At 38.4% G+C, this 14,896-nt stretch overlaps 1 protein-coding gene across 4 annotated transcripts in view; it reads left to right on the top strand.

The window, feature by feature from the left end:
* ndrg4 (NDRG family member 4) overlaps positions 1-11,697 on the top strand; it is a 116,442-nt gene extending 104,745 nt beyond the window's left edge. For 2 of the 4 annotated variants that reach the window (XM_057835791.1, XM_057835794.1), the window contains 4 exons: positions 1,923-1,958; positions 2,035-2,086; positions 2,261-2,299; positions 4,402-11,697. In XM_057835791.1, coding sequence (XP_057691774.1) covers positions 1,923-1,958; positions 2,035-2,086; positions 2,261-2,299; positions 4,402-4,556 — 282 coding nt within the window. In that variant the 3' untranslated portion in view covers positions 4,557-11,697. The remainder of the gene's footprint in view (positions 1-1,922; positions 1,959-2,034; positions 2,087-2,260; positions 2,300-4,401) is intronic. The other 2 variants (XM_057835792.1, XM_057835795.1) reach the window with 1 other exon arrangement.
* The last annotated feature ends 3,199 nt before the right edge of the window (positions 11,698-14,896 follow it).

Here is a 14,896-nt window from a genome sequence, read left to right as displayed (position 1 = left end):
TCTGCAGTCATACATAAACATACATAAACAAACTAACATTTCTGAACTATATTAACACACAGTACACATCACAATCATCCTAAAATAAAGCAAACCACTAATATACAATCTTTTTCTCACCTGAAACAAGAAAAAAAAAAAAAATAACAACGTCTGTCTCGCATTACTGCACAGATGGCTCATTTCTTATTCACTCTAAAATTCAAACACTTATTGCCCATGCATGCCAAGAAGCGAACGCTGCCCACTGCCGGTTTAAAACCGTAAGTACAACAGTCTTTTCAGGCTGAACCTTGTGTGTATATTTTCCACAAACACAACGAAATAAGATGAAACATTTAAAACATAGGGTGAATCTATCTGTGGACACGACAAAATATTAAAATGAGCATTTTAATATCATTTAATCATTATTTTCTTTAATTATTATTATTTATGTAAGTTATTAAAAAGAATTCAGAGACTTATTGTCCTTTAAAAGTGTTGAAATTACATAAAATGCACATATTACTTGTATTTTTAGTTTTAAACATATTGTATGGCTCTCACAAAATTACATCTAAAAATATGTGGTGTTCATGGCTCTCTCAGCCAAAAAGGTTCCCGACCCCTGGTCTATCTGAAATCGAACAGTCTTTGCTTGATGTGCTGGGTAACCAATCAGGTGTTAGTCCTGCCCACTGACTTAATGGTTGCGTTTGTGCTGCAACACGTCCGTGTAATCAGTAATTAAATAGTGAAATAATTAGTTTTTTTTTGTTTTTTTTAAACATTGACTGTTATTTTACTGAATTAATGAGACATTTAATGAATTTTATCTATTACTCATTTTATTATGTACCTTTATGGGGTTGGATTTGTGTCTGTCATTTCAAACTCACTTGCGGTAGAATTTCATAGCACCTTTAACATTAAACTGGTTACCTTTTGCAACAAATAAATTACCGTACTGGCCCGAATATAAGACGGTGTTTTTTGCATAGAAATAAGACTGAAAAAGTTGGGGTCGTTTTGTATTCGGCGTCTAGACATTATACCCGTTCACGACGCTAGATGGCGCCTGATATCACTGAAGCGAATGCTGAACTTGACTCCCCAGGCCAAAGCGACGCCTTATGGTTGATGCTGTTAATGCAATTTTGTTGTTTTATCACAATAGATTGGTTTATTTACATTTCAAAAACCAGAATTCATTCAAATACGAATGTGATTGCACTTTAGTTTACATATTTAAATGTTCAGATATTAAGATTGGAATGAGGCAAAATAACATGCTTTTTCTCTCAAATACATTGTTATAAGCATTTGTTTAATGTACTGTAATTATTTTATGTATAAAGATTAATTAGGTGTTCCAAAAGTCTTTTTTCAAACTTCAGTCTTGAAAAAGAGGGGGTCGTCTTATAATCAGGGCCGTCTTATACTCAGGCCAATACGGTACATTTAAAAATATGTGGTGTTCATGGCTCTCTCAGCCAAAAAGGTTCCCGACCCCCGGTTTAGCTGAAATTGAAAAGTCTTGGCTTGATGTGCTGGGTAACCAATCAGGTGTTAGTCCCGCCCACTGACTTGATGGTTGAGTTCTTGCTGCAACACATGTCTATGTAATCAATAATTAAAAAGTGAAATAATTAGTTGTTTTATTAAAACATGAAATTGACTGGTATTTTACTGAATTAATGACACATTTAATGAGTTTTATCTATTTATTTCTCATTTTATTATGTATTTTTTTACGGGGATGGATTTGTGTCTGTTATTCCAAACTCACTTGCTGTAGAATTTCATAGCACCTTTAACATTAAATTACCTTTTGCAACAAATAAATTACGTACTGTTCAGAAAGTCAATTAACAGAAGAAACTCCAGGGTTTTGATTTCTAGCCCAGTTTACTGCAATGGCTTTTCTTCTTTTATGGCAGATGGCAGACTCTGGTGGACTACCCCAGCTAACACAGGTCACACGCTAACTCATATCACAGAACATGAGCAACTTGAAAAATACTAACGTTTTGTGTGGCTATCTTTTCGCAGCCTGGAAAGCTCACTGAAGCATTCAAGTACTTCCTTCAAGGAATGGGCTACAGTAAGTTTTTAAAAGTCACTACTCTCTGCGAGAGTGTATCTTTACAGTTGTCACAGTGTAGTTGTGAAACTACACTTCAGCAGCAATATTTAGTATTTTAAGGCAAGGCTATTGTTTAGAGAGACACAAGTTGTATTAATGGTGGCCTCTGTCTCCCTTGCCCTGTTCTCTCAGTTGCTTATGTGAAGGATCGGAGGTTGAGTGGAGGGCCAGGTACTTCCTCCTCCACATTCACCTCTGACCTCCTATTGCTGCCCTGTATGATGCTGTTTTCAAACATTTATTTTATTTACAATACAGTGTTTGGGAATGTTCTAAAATTTTAATTTTGTATGTCATTTGCAAGATCAAAAGGCCCTTCATCAGTGAATATTTTTTCTTTCAATGGAAAAATATACGCTCCTTTCTTTTTCTCCTCTCATCATGCCATTTTCAGAACTGCTCTTTGCATGGCCCTCAAAAAGCTTTGGCAAGGCCTTGCTGATTGCACTAATGAAATATGTAAATATATTTTGAAATTCCAATTTGAAGAAATGCAATTTCATTGTTATTCATACTGATATATATCTCTTTTATTATAGCCTACGAATATATTGCTATAGTTTATAATAGTGATGCCCCTGATCCGACCACATTATCAGAACTCGGGCCCAATCACGTCATTTTTAGAAAATCAGAATTGTTTTTTTATTTTTCAGTGTTAACTCATTGACTGCCGTTGATGGTTATAGACAGTGCTGTTGATAATCGCGTTAGAGTATAACGGCGTTATTTTTTTCAGTAGTATATATTTTTCCTCAGAATGGAGTGATTTTATATTCATTTCTCTGCACTTGCTCTATAAAAGTAACATTTACTGACCACCGCAATGTTTTTTATTCATTTCTTTTAGTGTTTCTGAATGCTAAAGAATTGCATTTCTTAACTAATTCATTTTTTTTTCAAGCTTTTTATCTGAGTTTGTTCTACATAACAAAATTGCTCGTCCGAGACTGGTGATTCCATACTTTTTGCTAGGGGCTTGTAGCATGCCCGGAATCTCCACCAGTGTGAGCGTTCGGGTCGGAAGGAGGACAAGCAAGCGGACGCTACAAACACGCTGGGCACTTGTGGCCCACTGTTATTGAACAAAAACAAAAAAAGGACAGAATCAACAAGCAAAAACAAACCAAAACGTCCATCGTCAGGGATCATGGCCACGCTGTGAAATGCCTCTCATGTCTCTCCTTGGGGTAGCTCCCGCCCGACTCACCTTATCACAACCACTCCTCGTTTATCTGTTGGGGAGAGCACCTTGACGGGTGACAAGCCACCTGGTTAAGTTGAGTAATTGCCGACAGGTGTGGTGGTCGCCGTCCATGGTGCTGAACCCCTGTGGTGAGCCATGTGGAACTGGGGCATCACAACACCCAATACATTTTGGCTGGCCGCGATCAGTCAATCTAATTGGATTGGATGTCTATCGCTCTCAATGGCAGTGAAACATGGTCATTCAATGCCAGCCTTGCAGGTTTAAATACATTTTAACCATTTTAGCCATTTTTACGGAATTGGGTGAAAAGGTTTGGGTTTTCCACACACACATTAAAAAAAAATTATTTTTTACATAATAGACAACCTTGTTGTGATATAGGGCTATACAAATAAAATTGAATTAAATTGAATAATAAAGTACACAAAAGTTTTAGAACATCGGAATCAGGTGGAAAGCGATATATTTTTTTATTTATATACACTAGTATATATAAGTACACAAAAGTTTTAGAAGATCGGAATCAGGTGGAAAACAATTGTTTTTGTTTGTTTGTTTTTTTGCGGCGACAAAGCAACAAAATATTCAAGATGGCCAACAATATTGTCAAAAGAAACCAAAAAAAGTTTGGTCGTAAATGATTACATAAAGAAAGGAATTGCCGTATATCAGATCAGTGCTCGGTATCTGCAGATCAGCAAAACAAGGTAACTCGTATTCGGGTGCAAAAATATGGGATAGGGACAACTCTAGTTTATATACAGTACAGTGTTCACCAGTGTAAAATTCTGCTCGCTGCTTCATTTTAACTGCCCCGCTACTGCAAATCATCACACTTTTCAGTAATAAGACCCCAAACTCGTCAATTGCATGCTCTCATAATGCATTTGTGAATATACCAACCAAACCAATAGCTCACGATCAAGCTGTTGTGTGTTTATCCAAAGCACAAAGGGGACATTTGATTTCTCCCAAGAGCATGATCTCCCCACATATGCGTGATTTGAAGCACATCAAGTCAATGTAATGTTCTTTTCTTTTCCTCATCTATTTGTCCTCTCAGTGCCCTCTGCTAGTATGACTCGCCTGGCTCGCTCCAGGACTGCCTCCCTGACAAGCGCCAGCTCCATGGACGGATCACGCTCTCGTACCTGCACCCACTCTGACAGCACCGAAGGAGTTGGTGCAGTCACTCACACTATGGAAGTTTCTTGTTGAGGCCTCAAAGGAAGAGGAGAAGAAGGGGTGAAGGACGGAGAGAGAAGCCATAGGGAGTAAGAGTAAAGTGGGGTATTAAAAGTTTTATTTGGCAGAATGAAGTAAATAGCCATGATTCTCTCTCTCTGTCTTCATCCTCTAGATCCTTTGTCTGCTTTCCTCTATCCCCGTATAGTGTTTAACGTCATACACTCATCATGGGCAGGAATGTAATCTTCATTTTGTACCTTCTAAATGACTGATTTTAGGTTTTCTTTAAGCATAGCAAATTGACGATAGGCAAGAAGCCAGGTACAACATGAACCGATAGCTACCCAAGCTCTGATATAGTGTTTAGATACACGATTGTTAGCTAAATCTTTTAAAAGATGGCAATAAGGGATCTCTCTCTTGTCTAAGTCAAACTGCTAGTTTTTTCTTGTCATCACAATTGACTGCAGCAGGTGTTTGCTTTGAAATTATTGACCCATTGAACATTAAATTAGCGAATGTTCAAATATCCAGCAAGAATGACAGAAGCTTGCATTTTATTATAAATATCTAGTTGCAGGGAAACTTGCTAAGGCCAAAAGTGGGTAGTAACGCAATACATTTACGCCGTTTTATTGAGTAACTTTTTGAAAAAAATGTACTTCTAATAAATATCTGGTTGCTCGGAAAACTTGCTAAGGCCAAAAGTGGAAAGTAACGGGTTGCATTTACGCAGTTCAATTTTCTTTAGTAACTTTTGGTGAAAAATGTTCTTCCAAGAATAGGTTTACCGCACCATACTTTGTACCGTTACTTAAGTCGATTTGTGAAAAACAACTGTTACTCTCGCGCTGCTACTTTGGGCTACACTAGGTCATTACATTTTCCCTTTTTATTCTACATATTCAATTTGACTTTATTTTTGCCTGCAGTGGCTCGACCAGTTTCACCAATGAAACATCGCAACAATAATCTCATGACTCCAAAATACCAATCAGACTTAACAATACAGTGACATAATTACACACAAGCTTGCAGTCGGAAGTCCTGTTCAATCACGTAGTGTCTTTAAAGCGCCGAAAGCATAAACTACTTCATAATGAGTACTGCTGTCAGCATTACTTGACTACGGAAAACCAGAGATAAGATTGTTTTAATTCTATAGCATAAAATGTTTTTTCCACTAGAGGGCACTCATGCTCTTTGGATGGGTGATGTGTCTTTCTGTAGATTTTTCTAGTGGTATTTGAGAATTTGTTTGCAATTTTTTGGGCATAATATGGTCATCTGATAGGTTCTAATACAGTGTAATAATAACAGTTCATATAAATGACGTGCTGAGGGGAAAAAATACCATTAAATACTCCCAAAAAAATCTGACATTGTAAGCATTTACTCACTACTTGAGTATTCATTTTTCTGAATACCATTTTTAATTGTACTTGAGTAACATTTTCGGACGACTACCTTTACTTCAGTAATATTATTTTGAAGTGACGCTACTCTTACTTGAATAAAATGTTTGGCTACTCTACTAACTTCTGATCATATGACTCCCCCACACACGCAAAGTAAGGAGGGATAATGTGGCGAGTAAACATTTTGGCTGCCCACCACTGGCACATTTTAACACATTTTAGTGGTTGTCGTTTTACTACGCATATTTGGGCCTGTCTGTACTATATAATTGTATAACTGTTTTATATCCGCCCAATTTTATTTTTTGAAAACTCTGTAAAGATGAAAAGTTCAAATCAGTCATTAAAATTATAGGCATGTCCATGATGAGTGTTTGTAAACATCAGTGCTCAATTTTATCTATTACAACTCCACCTTCACAATTCTTGTCACCCAGCACTTAAATTTGTACCCTTGACTATCTCATAGTTGTGTTTGCTAAGTATCCCCATTATTGGCTTGGGCCCCTTTCAACCCCCCACCCCCTCACTCATACACACAAACACACATTAACCATTTCTGTAGCAATATTCAATGAAGAGCTGCTGAACTTATGATATAAAAGAAAATGCGATGGAGTCGAGGAACATGTAAGGGGCTCTAAAACGGTTTCTTATAAGCACTTTACACAGTGGACACCAGAGGTTCAGAATATGACAGACAGCAGAACACAGCCAACTGTATTGTCCAAGTAGTGCTTAGACTAAGGGTAATTATTAGCTTGTTAGCATGATCGGTAGATGATACAGGCACAACACTGCTTTAAAGCTCCACTCAGTTGTGTGTTATGAGTTGTACAGATTAGTCGAATTGTCCACTCAGAAAAGGATCTTTGCTTGAGGAGGATGCAGAGCTTCACGTATGTTCTGTGTAAATTCCGTGTGCGAGCTGTCCGTTGTGGGTGAATTTATATTATTATTTCGAAGAATTCCCTGCCACCGTTATTTTTTGAAGGTACTGTACAGGAAAAAAATGTCATCATCAACTTGTCAAAAATGACTTAACTATAAGCTTTTACTTCTTTTCAGTAGTAGGCCTATATTTTTTCAATCACCTGCCCTAATTGCACCCAAAGAATATAGCTGGTACAAACATATTATGGACCCTAAAATCAATTTATGCATGCCAATACTGAGCTCAGCTTTAAAGCGTGCCATTCTAAGTCCAAGACAATCCGCGATAGTAATAGAGTATAGATATGTATTTAGTAACATCTGTATGCATGTGATGTGTAGAGTGCTTAAGTATTTTGGTAGAGTCTAATTACAGTATTAAGTGTTAGACGTCACATGTGGTTACTTCAATACAGCCATTGTTTTAACTACCTTCGTCAGTCTGTAGCTTCACTGCATGATTGTATTTCTGATTGTAGTCAACTCTTTGTGGTCTCCACGATAACATTAACATTCTGATCCAAACCAAATACTACTAGGCTTGCCCCACTCCCAAAATTCGTATCTTGCTTTCCTTATTGCAACTAGGGCCTATAAATGTAAATATAAAGTCGCATTTTCCTGCCTAATAACAACTGCACGGGCTAGGTCAGGGGTCAGCAACCTTTAACATTCAAAGAGTGTTGGTGCGAATAGGTCAGAAGTCCTTTTTGTCTGAGTGAGTAAAAAAAAAAAATCAAGGTTTTAAAATGTGATTCCATGAACTCTTAAGGTTGATGTATGCTTCTACGCCGTTAACGCAGACCCTACCCTGTAGCCTGATGTGCGCCTCCAAAAAATCCTGACTATGTATTATGTCAACATGTCGTAACGTGAACGTCCAAGGACTGTGATGTGTCCGCTCAAAACGTTGTTTCCGGTGAAGCATAACACTGCCATTTTCAAACACACGCAAAAGTCCTCTGTATTGCCTATGCTTTAACATTTGATTTAACAACATTTGTTGTTCAATATTGATGTGCTGCAGCCGCAAATACACACGTTCCATCTCAGTTGCTATGGCTGTCTATGACCGTAAGAAAACCAAAGGAATTCGACAAAGTCCCCCAAAACCGTATAAAGACAAAGCCACACCCTTCTAGTGGCTTGGCTGTGAATTACAGAACAACGTGTTCCCTTGACACAGAACTTCGAATGCTCAATGATGACCTAGTGTCATCGCCGTCACCGCAACGCAGAAGAATAATTCAGCCGTTATGCACATGATGAATTCACCAACTATGTAAAGTGACAGTTTCATTTGGAAATTGTACCCATAAATCTTTGCACCGTTCACACTAATGGCGCCGCTAGAGATACCGCTAAAGGCACTGCCTGTCTCCATGTCTGCTTTTTGGCGCCATTTTCAATTAAACCGTGCAGGATATGAATGGTGAATTCATTACCTCCCTGAGTGTTCTGCTAATAAAGCTATCTAAAAAGCAAGCGCGGCACTGTGGCCAATTGGATAGCACAGGGGTGGGCAAAACGGTCCTCAAGGATCGAAGTGGGTCTTTGGTCCAATTGATCCAGCACAGACAGTTTAACCAAGGACGTTTCTGCTGAAACAAGAAGCACCTGATTGCGCTTTCAAGACACCAGATTGGTAAAAGGTTTCCTCTTGATGAGTTGGAACAGAAACCCGCAACCACTGCAGCCCTTTGTGGAATAGTTTGCCTACTCCTGGTTTAGCACGTCCGTCAGCACTTAACAGTTCTGAGATTGATAGTTGGGCTGTGGCCTTCTTGTGTGGAGTTTGCATTTTCTCTCCGTACCTGCGTGGGTTTTCTCCAGTTTCCTTCTACATCCCCAAAAAAATTCACGGTAGGCTGATTGGACACTCCAAATTAGGAGTAACTAGGAAAACTAGGAATGAGAGTGCGCATGAATGATTGTCCGTTTCCTTGTGCCGTGCGATTGACTGGCAACCAGCTCAGGGTGTACCCCGCCTACTGGGAAAGGAAAATGAATGAAAAAAAATGTAAGCCTGACTAAAGGTTGTTTCAAACTAGTGGCAGCCTAGTGTTAGGGTTCAGTGGCAACCCATTCATTGTGTATGTGGGAGGGGACTTCTCAGCAAAAGTGAGGCGGCCGTTTTGGGCGGAACGGCAAGTTTAATGAATTTGCGCCGAGAGGTGGGACCCGAAATAGAGTCTTGCTCTATTTTCAAAGAGCCACAGCACTGACATCAACAACGCATCCAATAGCAGAGAAGCAGGCGTACTTATATCTGTGCTATCAGGCTGTTTCAGAAGACGGATATACGCAAACCACGGCCGACGAAACTTTGATAAATGCGCTTTTTAAAACTTTTGCGAGCACTGAGACACTCGAAAAATGGCTCTCATACATCTTCTTGCTCAGCTAAATGGTACCTCGATGTGCGTTGATGTGGAAATGTAGTTCACGAACAACAACAAAAACTATTCCCCTTCTCATCAAGACTAGTAAAACTCTTTACACTGCTATTATAATGCCCCCTAGTCCTTGAAACAGGAAAAGTCCCTGTATTCTTGTGCAACAAGGAAAAATAAACGCATTGGTGCTAGGGACTATAGAAGAATAAGCTTTTCACTTCCTGACAGCGTCTACGTCAGGCTACATGGTTCCTCTTTTTTTGCGCTTGCCGTGGACGGCTCTTGACACTGGGCGGACACTAGTGTGAAAAGGCGTTTAGTCTTAAGGGAAGCTGAATTCCATAGTTAAACTGGTAAGCTTCACAATACAGGGTGTTCCAAATCTTTGAACCCATTTCGTAGGCCAATAGTTTTGACAATCTACGTTGGAATGACCTCAAATTTTCACAGCTTGTGTAGATTCAAGTTTTTGTGTGTAACATTTGGCATTTCTATCTTTTCAGGTTAAGAAATGCTGTTCACTTCAAAAGAAAAGGCATTTTGCGTGTTAGAGCATGCTCGAACTCAGTAACCGAAGACAGTGCAGCGTGCCTTCTTCACAAATTTTGCAAAGAAGCCACCAATGACAAAACAAAATAGGACTTGGAACCAAAAATTTCAAGAAATTTTAGCGAGTTTGACACAAGCACAAATACCGACTCGACGTGTACAGAGTCACAGGCGGCGCTCATATTGAACATTTATGAAAATCTGTCATAGAACCAACAAATAATTGTACTTTTCTTTGTAATTTTAACCAATAAAATGTATGACCTTCAACATAAAGTTTATTCAGTTTCATTAAGATCCATCAAGTATTTTCTGAGATATGGGCATTTAGAATGGGGTCAACCATTTTGGAACACCCTGTATATTTAAATCAAATGATCATTTTTATTAGTTTAAAAAACTGAGCTGCATTCGAGTGATCAAAGAAGGGCATACGCCATAAGAGCTGCTGGTTGCCGACCCCTGGTCTAAATGTTGAAAGGGAACTAAGATCCGGGAGAAAATGGCGTAGTCACAAACATTGGTGTAATTCATCACTTCAGTAGAGGGTCAGTATTTATTTTGATGTTCCATACGACTACAACTCATCAATATACTTTTTACATGTATGTATTTAGAACATTAGAATCGGGAAGTTGTGTGCTGTTGCCTGCTCTTATACTGGACCGCCACAGGTCCCTTGATTTTTTTCAATTTATTAATGTACAGCGGCGATGCGCCACAGTCGCCATGCAATGTCACCTGTTACTGAAATACTTTGGTCAGGTCAGGCATAGCTTTCATTTGCTGAGGTGTGCACATCTCTGAGATGTCCTGTGAGAGGCGGGGCTGTTTTGGAGCCATTTGGGCACCAAGCTCAGAATGTAGGGCAATCCCCAACCACCTTAAAAAAAAACCCACTCCCTAAAAAGGTGCCCCGGTTCTCACAGGTGTACCCAGATGCACCCTAAAGGGCTATCAGCTGAAGTCACTTTTATAGAAATGTCTGCTACTGGATGTGAATCTGAGGGACTGACACAGACAGAAAGGAGAATGTGATTGTGTTGACGTAGAACAGCAAATTGTCTTGGAAGGTTACATTTGAAACTGTACAAATCAAAGTAACGTTCATGATTCATTACCATGTGAAGTGTCGATGTTAGGATTGGATATTGCATGGAAAACAAGCACCTCAATCATTTGCATGGAGTGGAGAGGTTGTAAAAAGGCAACTTTCAACACAAACTGCCCAGGGGGCGGGGGGTTATGGGGATATGGTGTTTTCCTGAATGTATTTTGTCTGTATTTTGAAGTGCTGTACAGTATTGTCACCCTATACCTTATTCTCCCAGATTTTCTGCACTATACTTTGTACCTCCACCTGAGCCAACAATAAAGATGTTTCTGTATGGTTTTCCCTCTAAAAATATTTAAGGAACTGAATGAGTTGAGACCTGGGCCCTCCTTGCACTTGTAGATAATTTTTATTTTTAGAGCAGGTTACTAATGCCAAACACTAATGTTATATTTTAGTGAAATGTTTGTTCTTTTTGCCTTTGTTTTTAAACACCGTTTAAAAAAAAAAAAAGGGAGAAAAAAAAAGTCAAACTTTAGTAAAGTGATTGTTTGTTCATCAGTATTACTAGAGTTATTGTATTGTTGTCATTAAGAGTCATTTTTAATTGAGCAATAAGTATTTTTTTCTTGTTTGGATTGTTTCATAATGTCTTCCCTATGAGCAGTCACAACAGTAGACAAATTCTTACCTGCTTGGGTGTCATGTGTAAAGTTTTAAATATGTAACAAATATATACACAACATAAGCTGTCATTGTCCATGTACTAACCAAGTAACTAGTTATAAAATAAAAACAATGTCAGAATTTACAGAGTCCTATGTGATCAAATGTCTTAGTTTTTCTTGATTGCTACAGTTTTTCACAATTGTTAACACACAAAAATCTAAATTTTTGCTCAATTTGCACAACCTTAACTTCATGTACCATTCGTTCAACCCGAATGACATTAATATTCATAACGTTAGCAATTGTTGCTAGGCGGGTCAAGCTCGTATTTGTCCCAATGCTAAATGCATGTAAATAGTGTACGACGAGATGTTTACTGAGCTAAACCTACCAATTCTGTCTGAAAATGATGTCCCTGGTGCCAAATTCACTGGTAAAGATGTGGTAGAACATACAAATGTTCAGTTAAAGAGATGGCTTGAGTGTCGAGAGCTGAAAAAGACGGGAAAAAGAGCCGACCAGATCCAGAGGTAGCTTTTTTATCGACACCTTTTTCTTGTGTGCATTGCCTTATGCCACTGACAATAACATTCTCCTGTTTCAACAATCTGTCCTTTACCATAATATGCCGTCTTTCTTATATATTACCATACTGGCCCGAATATAAGACGGCCCTGATTATCAGACGACCCCCTCTTTTTCAAGACTCAAGTTTGAAAAACGACTTTTTGAACACCAAATTAATTTTTATACAGAAACTTACAGTACATCATAAACAAATGATTATTTATAACAATATATTTGAGAGAAAAAAGCATGTTATTTTGCCTCATTCAAACCTTAATATCTGAACATTTAAATATGTAAACTAAAGTGCAATCACATTCGTAAATGAATGGCTTCTGGTTTTTGAAATGGACAAAATTGCAATAACTGCATTAACCATCAAAGTGAAGTCTAACTGTAACTGTAGTCTTGAAACAAATCTGAATAAGGAAAAACATTGCAATAAAATAGTGCAAACTGGTTAAACTTGAGAGTAGCTGAGATCTGTCATGACAGAACATCGCTTCAATGATATCTGGCGCCATCTAGTGTCGTGAATGGGTATAATGTCTAGACCGCGAATATAAGACGAACCCCACTTTTTCAGGCTTATTTCAATGCAAAAAACACCGTCTTATATTCGGGCCAATACTGTATATCCTCTGGTTGTGATACGTCTCTGACCATTCTTGGGGGTAATTTACATTGCCATTTTTGTGTAGCGATCGCAAATCCTACTCAGTGACAGCAAAAGAACACTTTTAATTTTTTCATTAATTACAAATCTTAATTTTATAATTTATTAACACTTCCCCCTTACTAAAGTTGTTTTCCCTACAACAGAAAAGGGAACAACAGTGGCAATCAGATACCATTTTAAATTTTCAGGTCATTTATTGTCAGACAGAAGTAGCAAGGCAAAATGCTAAAAAATAAGTAAAAATATCAAAATGGCTTACCTCTTCGTCCTCTGTAGGACCATGGCCCCAAGCAAAATGTTTACTGCATATGAAGGTGAATGTTTTCACCTCGCTGGCTGTAAACTGGTCTTTTGGACGTCCACACAAGTTAATTTGTTCAAATTTTTTCCTCTTTTTTGGCTTCAGGAAACATATGAAGAAAACATGCTTCATGTGTCGTGATGTCTTGCGTCGTTTCTACAAGTTCCGTAGCAGCAGTGTTTACTCGGCATGTTCTTTTTTGAAAGATTACCGGCAGAAAACAAGTAGTAATAACATGAGTTATATGCGAGGACGTGTCTATGTTGACCCACTTCCGGGTTACGATGGCGACATCACCGTCGAAAAATAGTATTGGTGCGGTACACTATTGTCACTACATACAACTCCCTTATCTGACCTAGACTCTGACTTTCCTTCTTTACATTCTGATGCCAATTGCACATCACGTTGTTGTCTAAATACTACACACAATGTTCTATTGTTAACACATTTCTCATGTCACATGTCAGGGATATCAACCTACAACACACAAGTGTTCAAACCTCAACACATTTAAGTCTGGTGAGCAAATAGCAATAAAGACTGCAGCATATAAGTACCATGCACCACCTCCTCTGTGTTTGGTGAACAATAGAGAACCTTGAAGAGAGCAATCAGAAAAGTGTAAGAGTGAGAGAAGGAAAGGGAGGATGGATGGGAGCATGAGGAGGACAGTGAGGAGGAGGAGGAAGAAGATGGAGAGGAGCAGGATGACAAAGACAGATTGGATCATGAGGAGGACAGTGAGAAGAATTAAACATGAGGAGAACAGAAAGGAGGAAGAGGAGCAAGAGGAAGGAAAACTGTTAGATCTAATTAAATTCGGGCCACTTTGATAGACCATGTTTTGAGCACGAGGGAGGCTGGCTTGAGGGTCCAGCCCAATATCAGCCGATACACAGTTGGTGCCATCATAAGAACATTACGGCTGGAGAATAGGTAAATCTATGTCTCGTGTACAGTGGCAGAGAGGTGTCAGGCGAAACGCAAAGTCCAAACACTTTGCAAATGGAAAGAAGCACGAACCCCAAGATCCCAGATTCCTAAAGCGCGACTGCAAATTGGCAAAAGCACGAACACCAATTGCAAACGCTAAAACAACTAGCACGAACGTAGCACAAACGAATGGCACTACTTCGGGACCATTTTGCAGCAAATGAGGGGCTTAGAGTGACATCATCACTTGAAATTAATATCTCAAGCCCCCCAATTTACTGCAAAATGGACCCGAATTTGTTTGTGTTATGATAGTGCTAGTTGTTAGGACACCCCTCTGTTATTGATCGATTCGGTACACTCCATTAGCCGCGGGACCTAAGCTAAGGAAAAGCTATGAATGAAGTCACCACTCGAAATTAATATCTCAATAAACGCATAATACTGTATCTACAAAAGTGTTGCAGCAAAAACCAGCACAAATTATTGACATCATTTTTATATACATTTTAGGGCTGTCAAACGATTAAAATTTTTAATCGAGTTAATCACAGCTTAAAAATGAATTAATCGTAATTAATCGCAATTCAAACCATCTATAAAATATGCCATATTTTTCTGTAAATTTTTGTTGGGATGCAGAGATAAGACAAGACGGATATATAAATTCAACATACTGTACATAAGTACTGTATTCGTTTATTACAACAATAAATCAACAAAATGGCATTCACATTAACATTATGTTAAAGCGATCCAAGGATAGAAAGACTTGTAGTTCTTAAAAGATAAATGTTCGTAAAAGTTATAGAAATTTTATATAAAAACCCCCCTTAATGTTTTCGTTTTAATAAAATTTGTAAATATT

The sequence above is a fragment of the Corythoichthys intestinalis genome, chromosome 5 (assembly GCF_030265065.1).
Source record: "Corythoichthys intestinalis isolate RoL2023-P3 chromosome 5, ASM3026506v1, whole genome shotgun sequence".
Classification (NCBI taxonomy): domain Eukaryota; kingdom Metazoa; phylum Chordata; class Actinopteri; order Syngnathiformes; family Syngnathidae; genus Corythoichthys; species Corythoichthys intestinalis.
The sequence above is the reverse complement of the archived record's forward strand: the minus strand, read 5'-3'. Positions and strand labels throughout refer to the sequence as shown.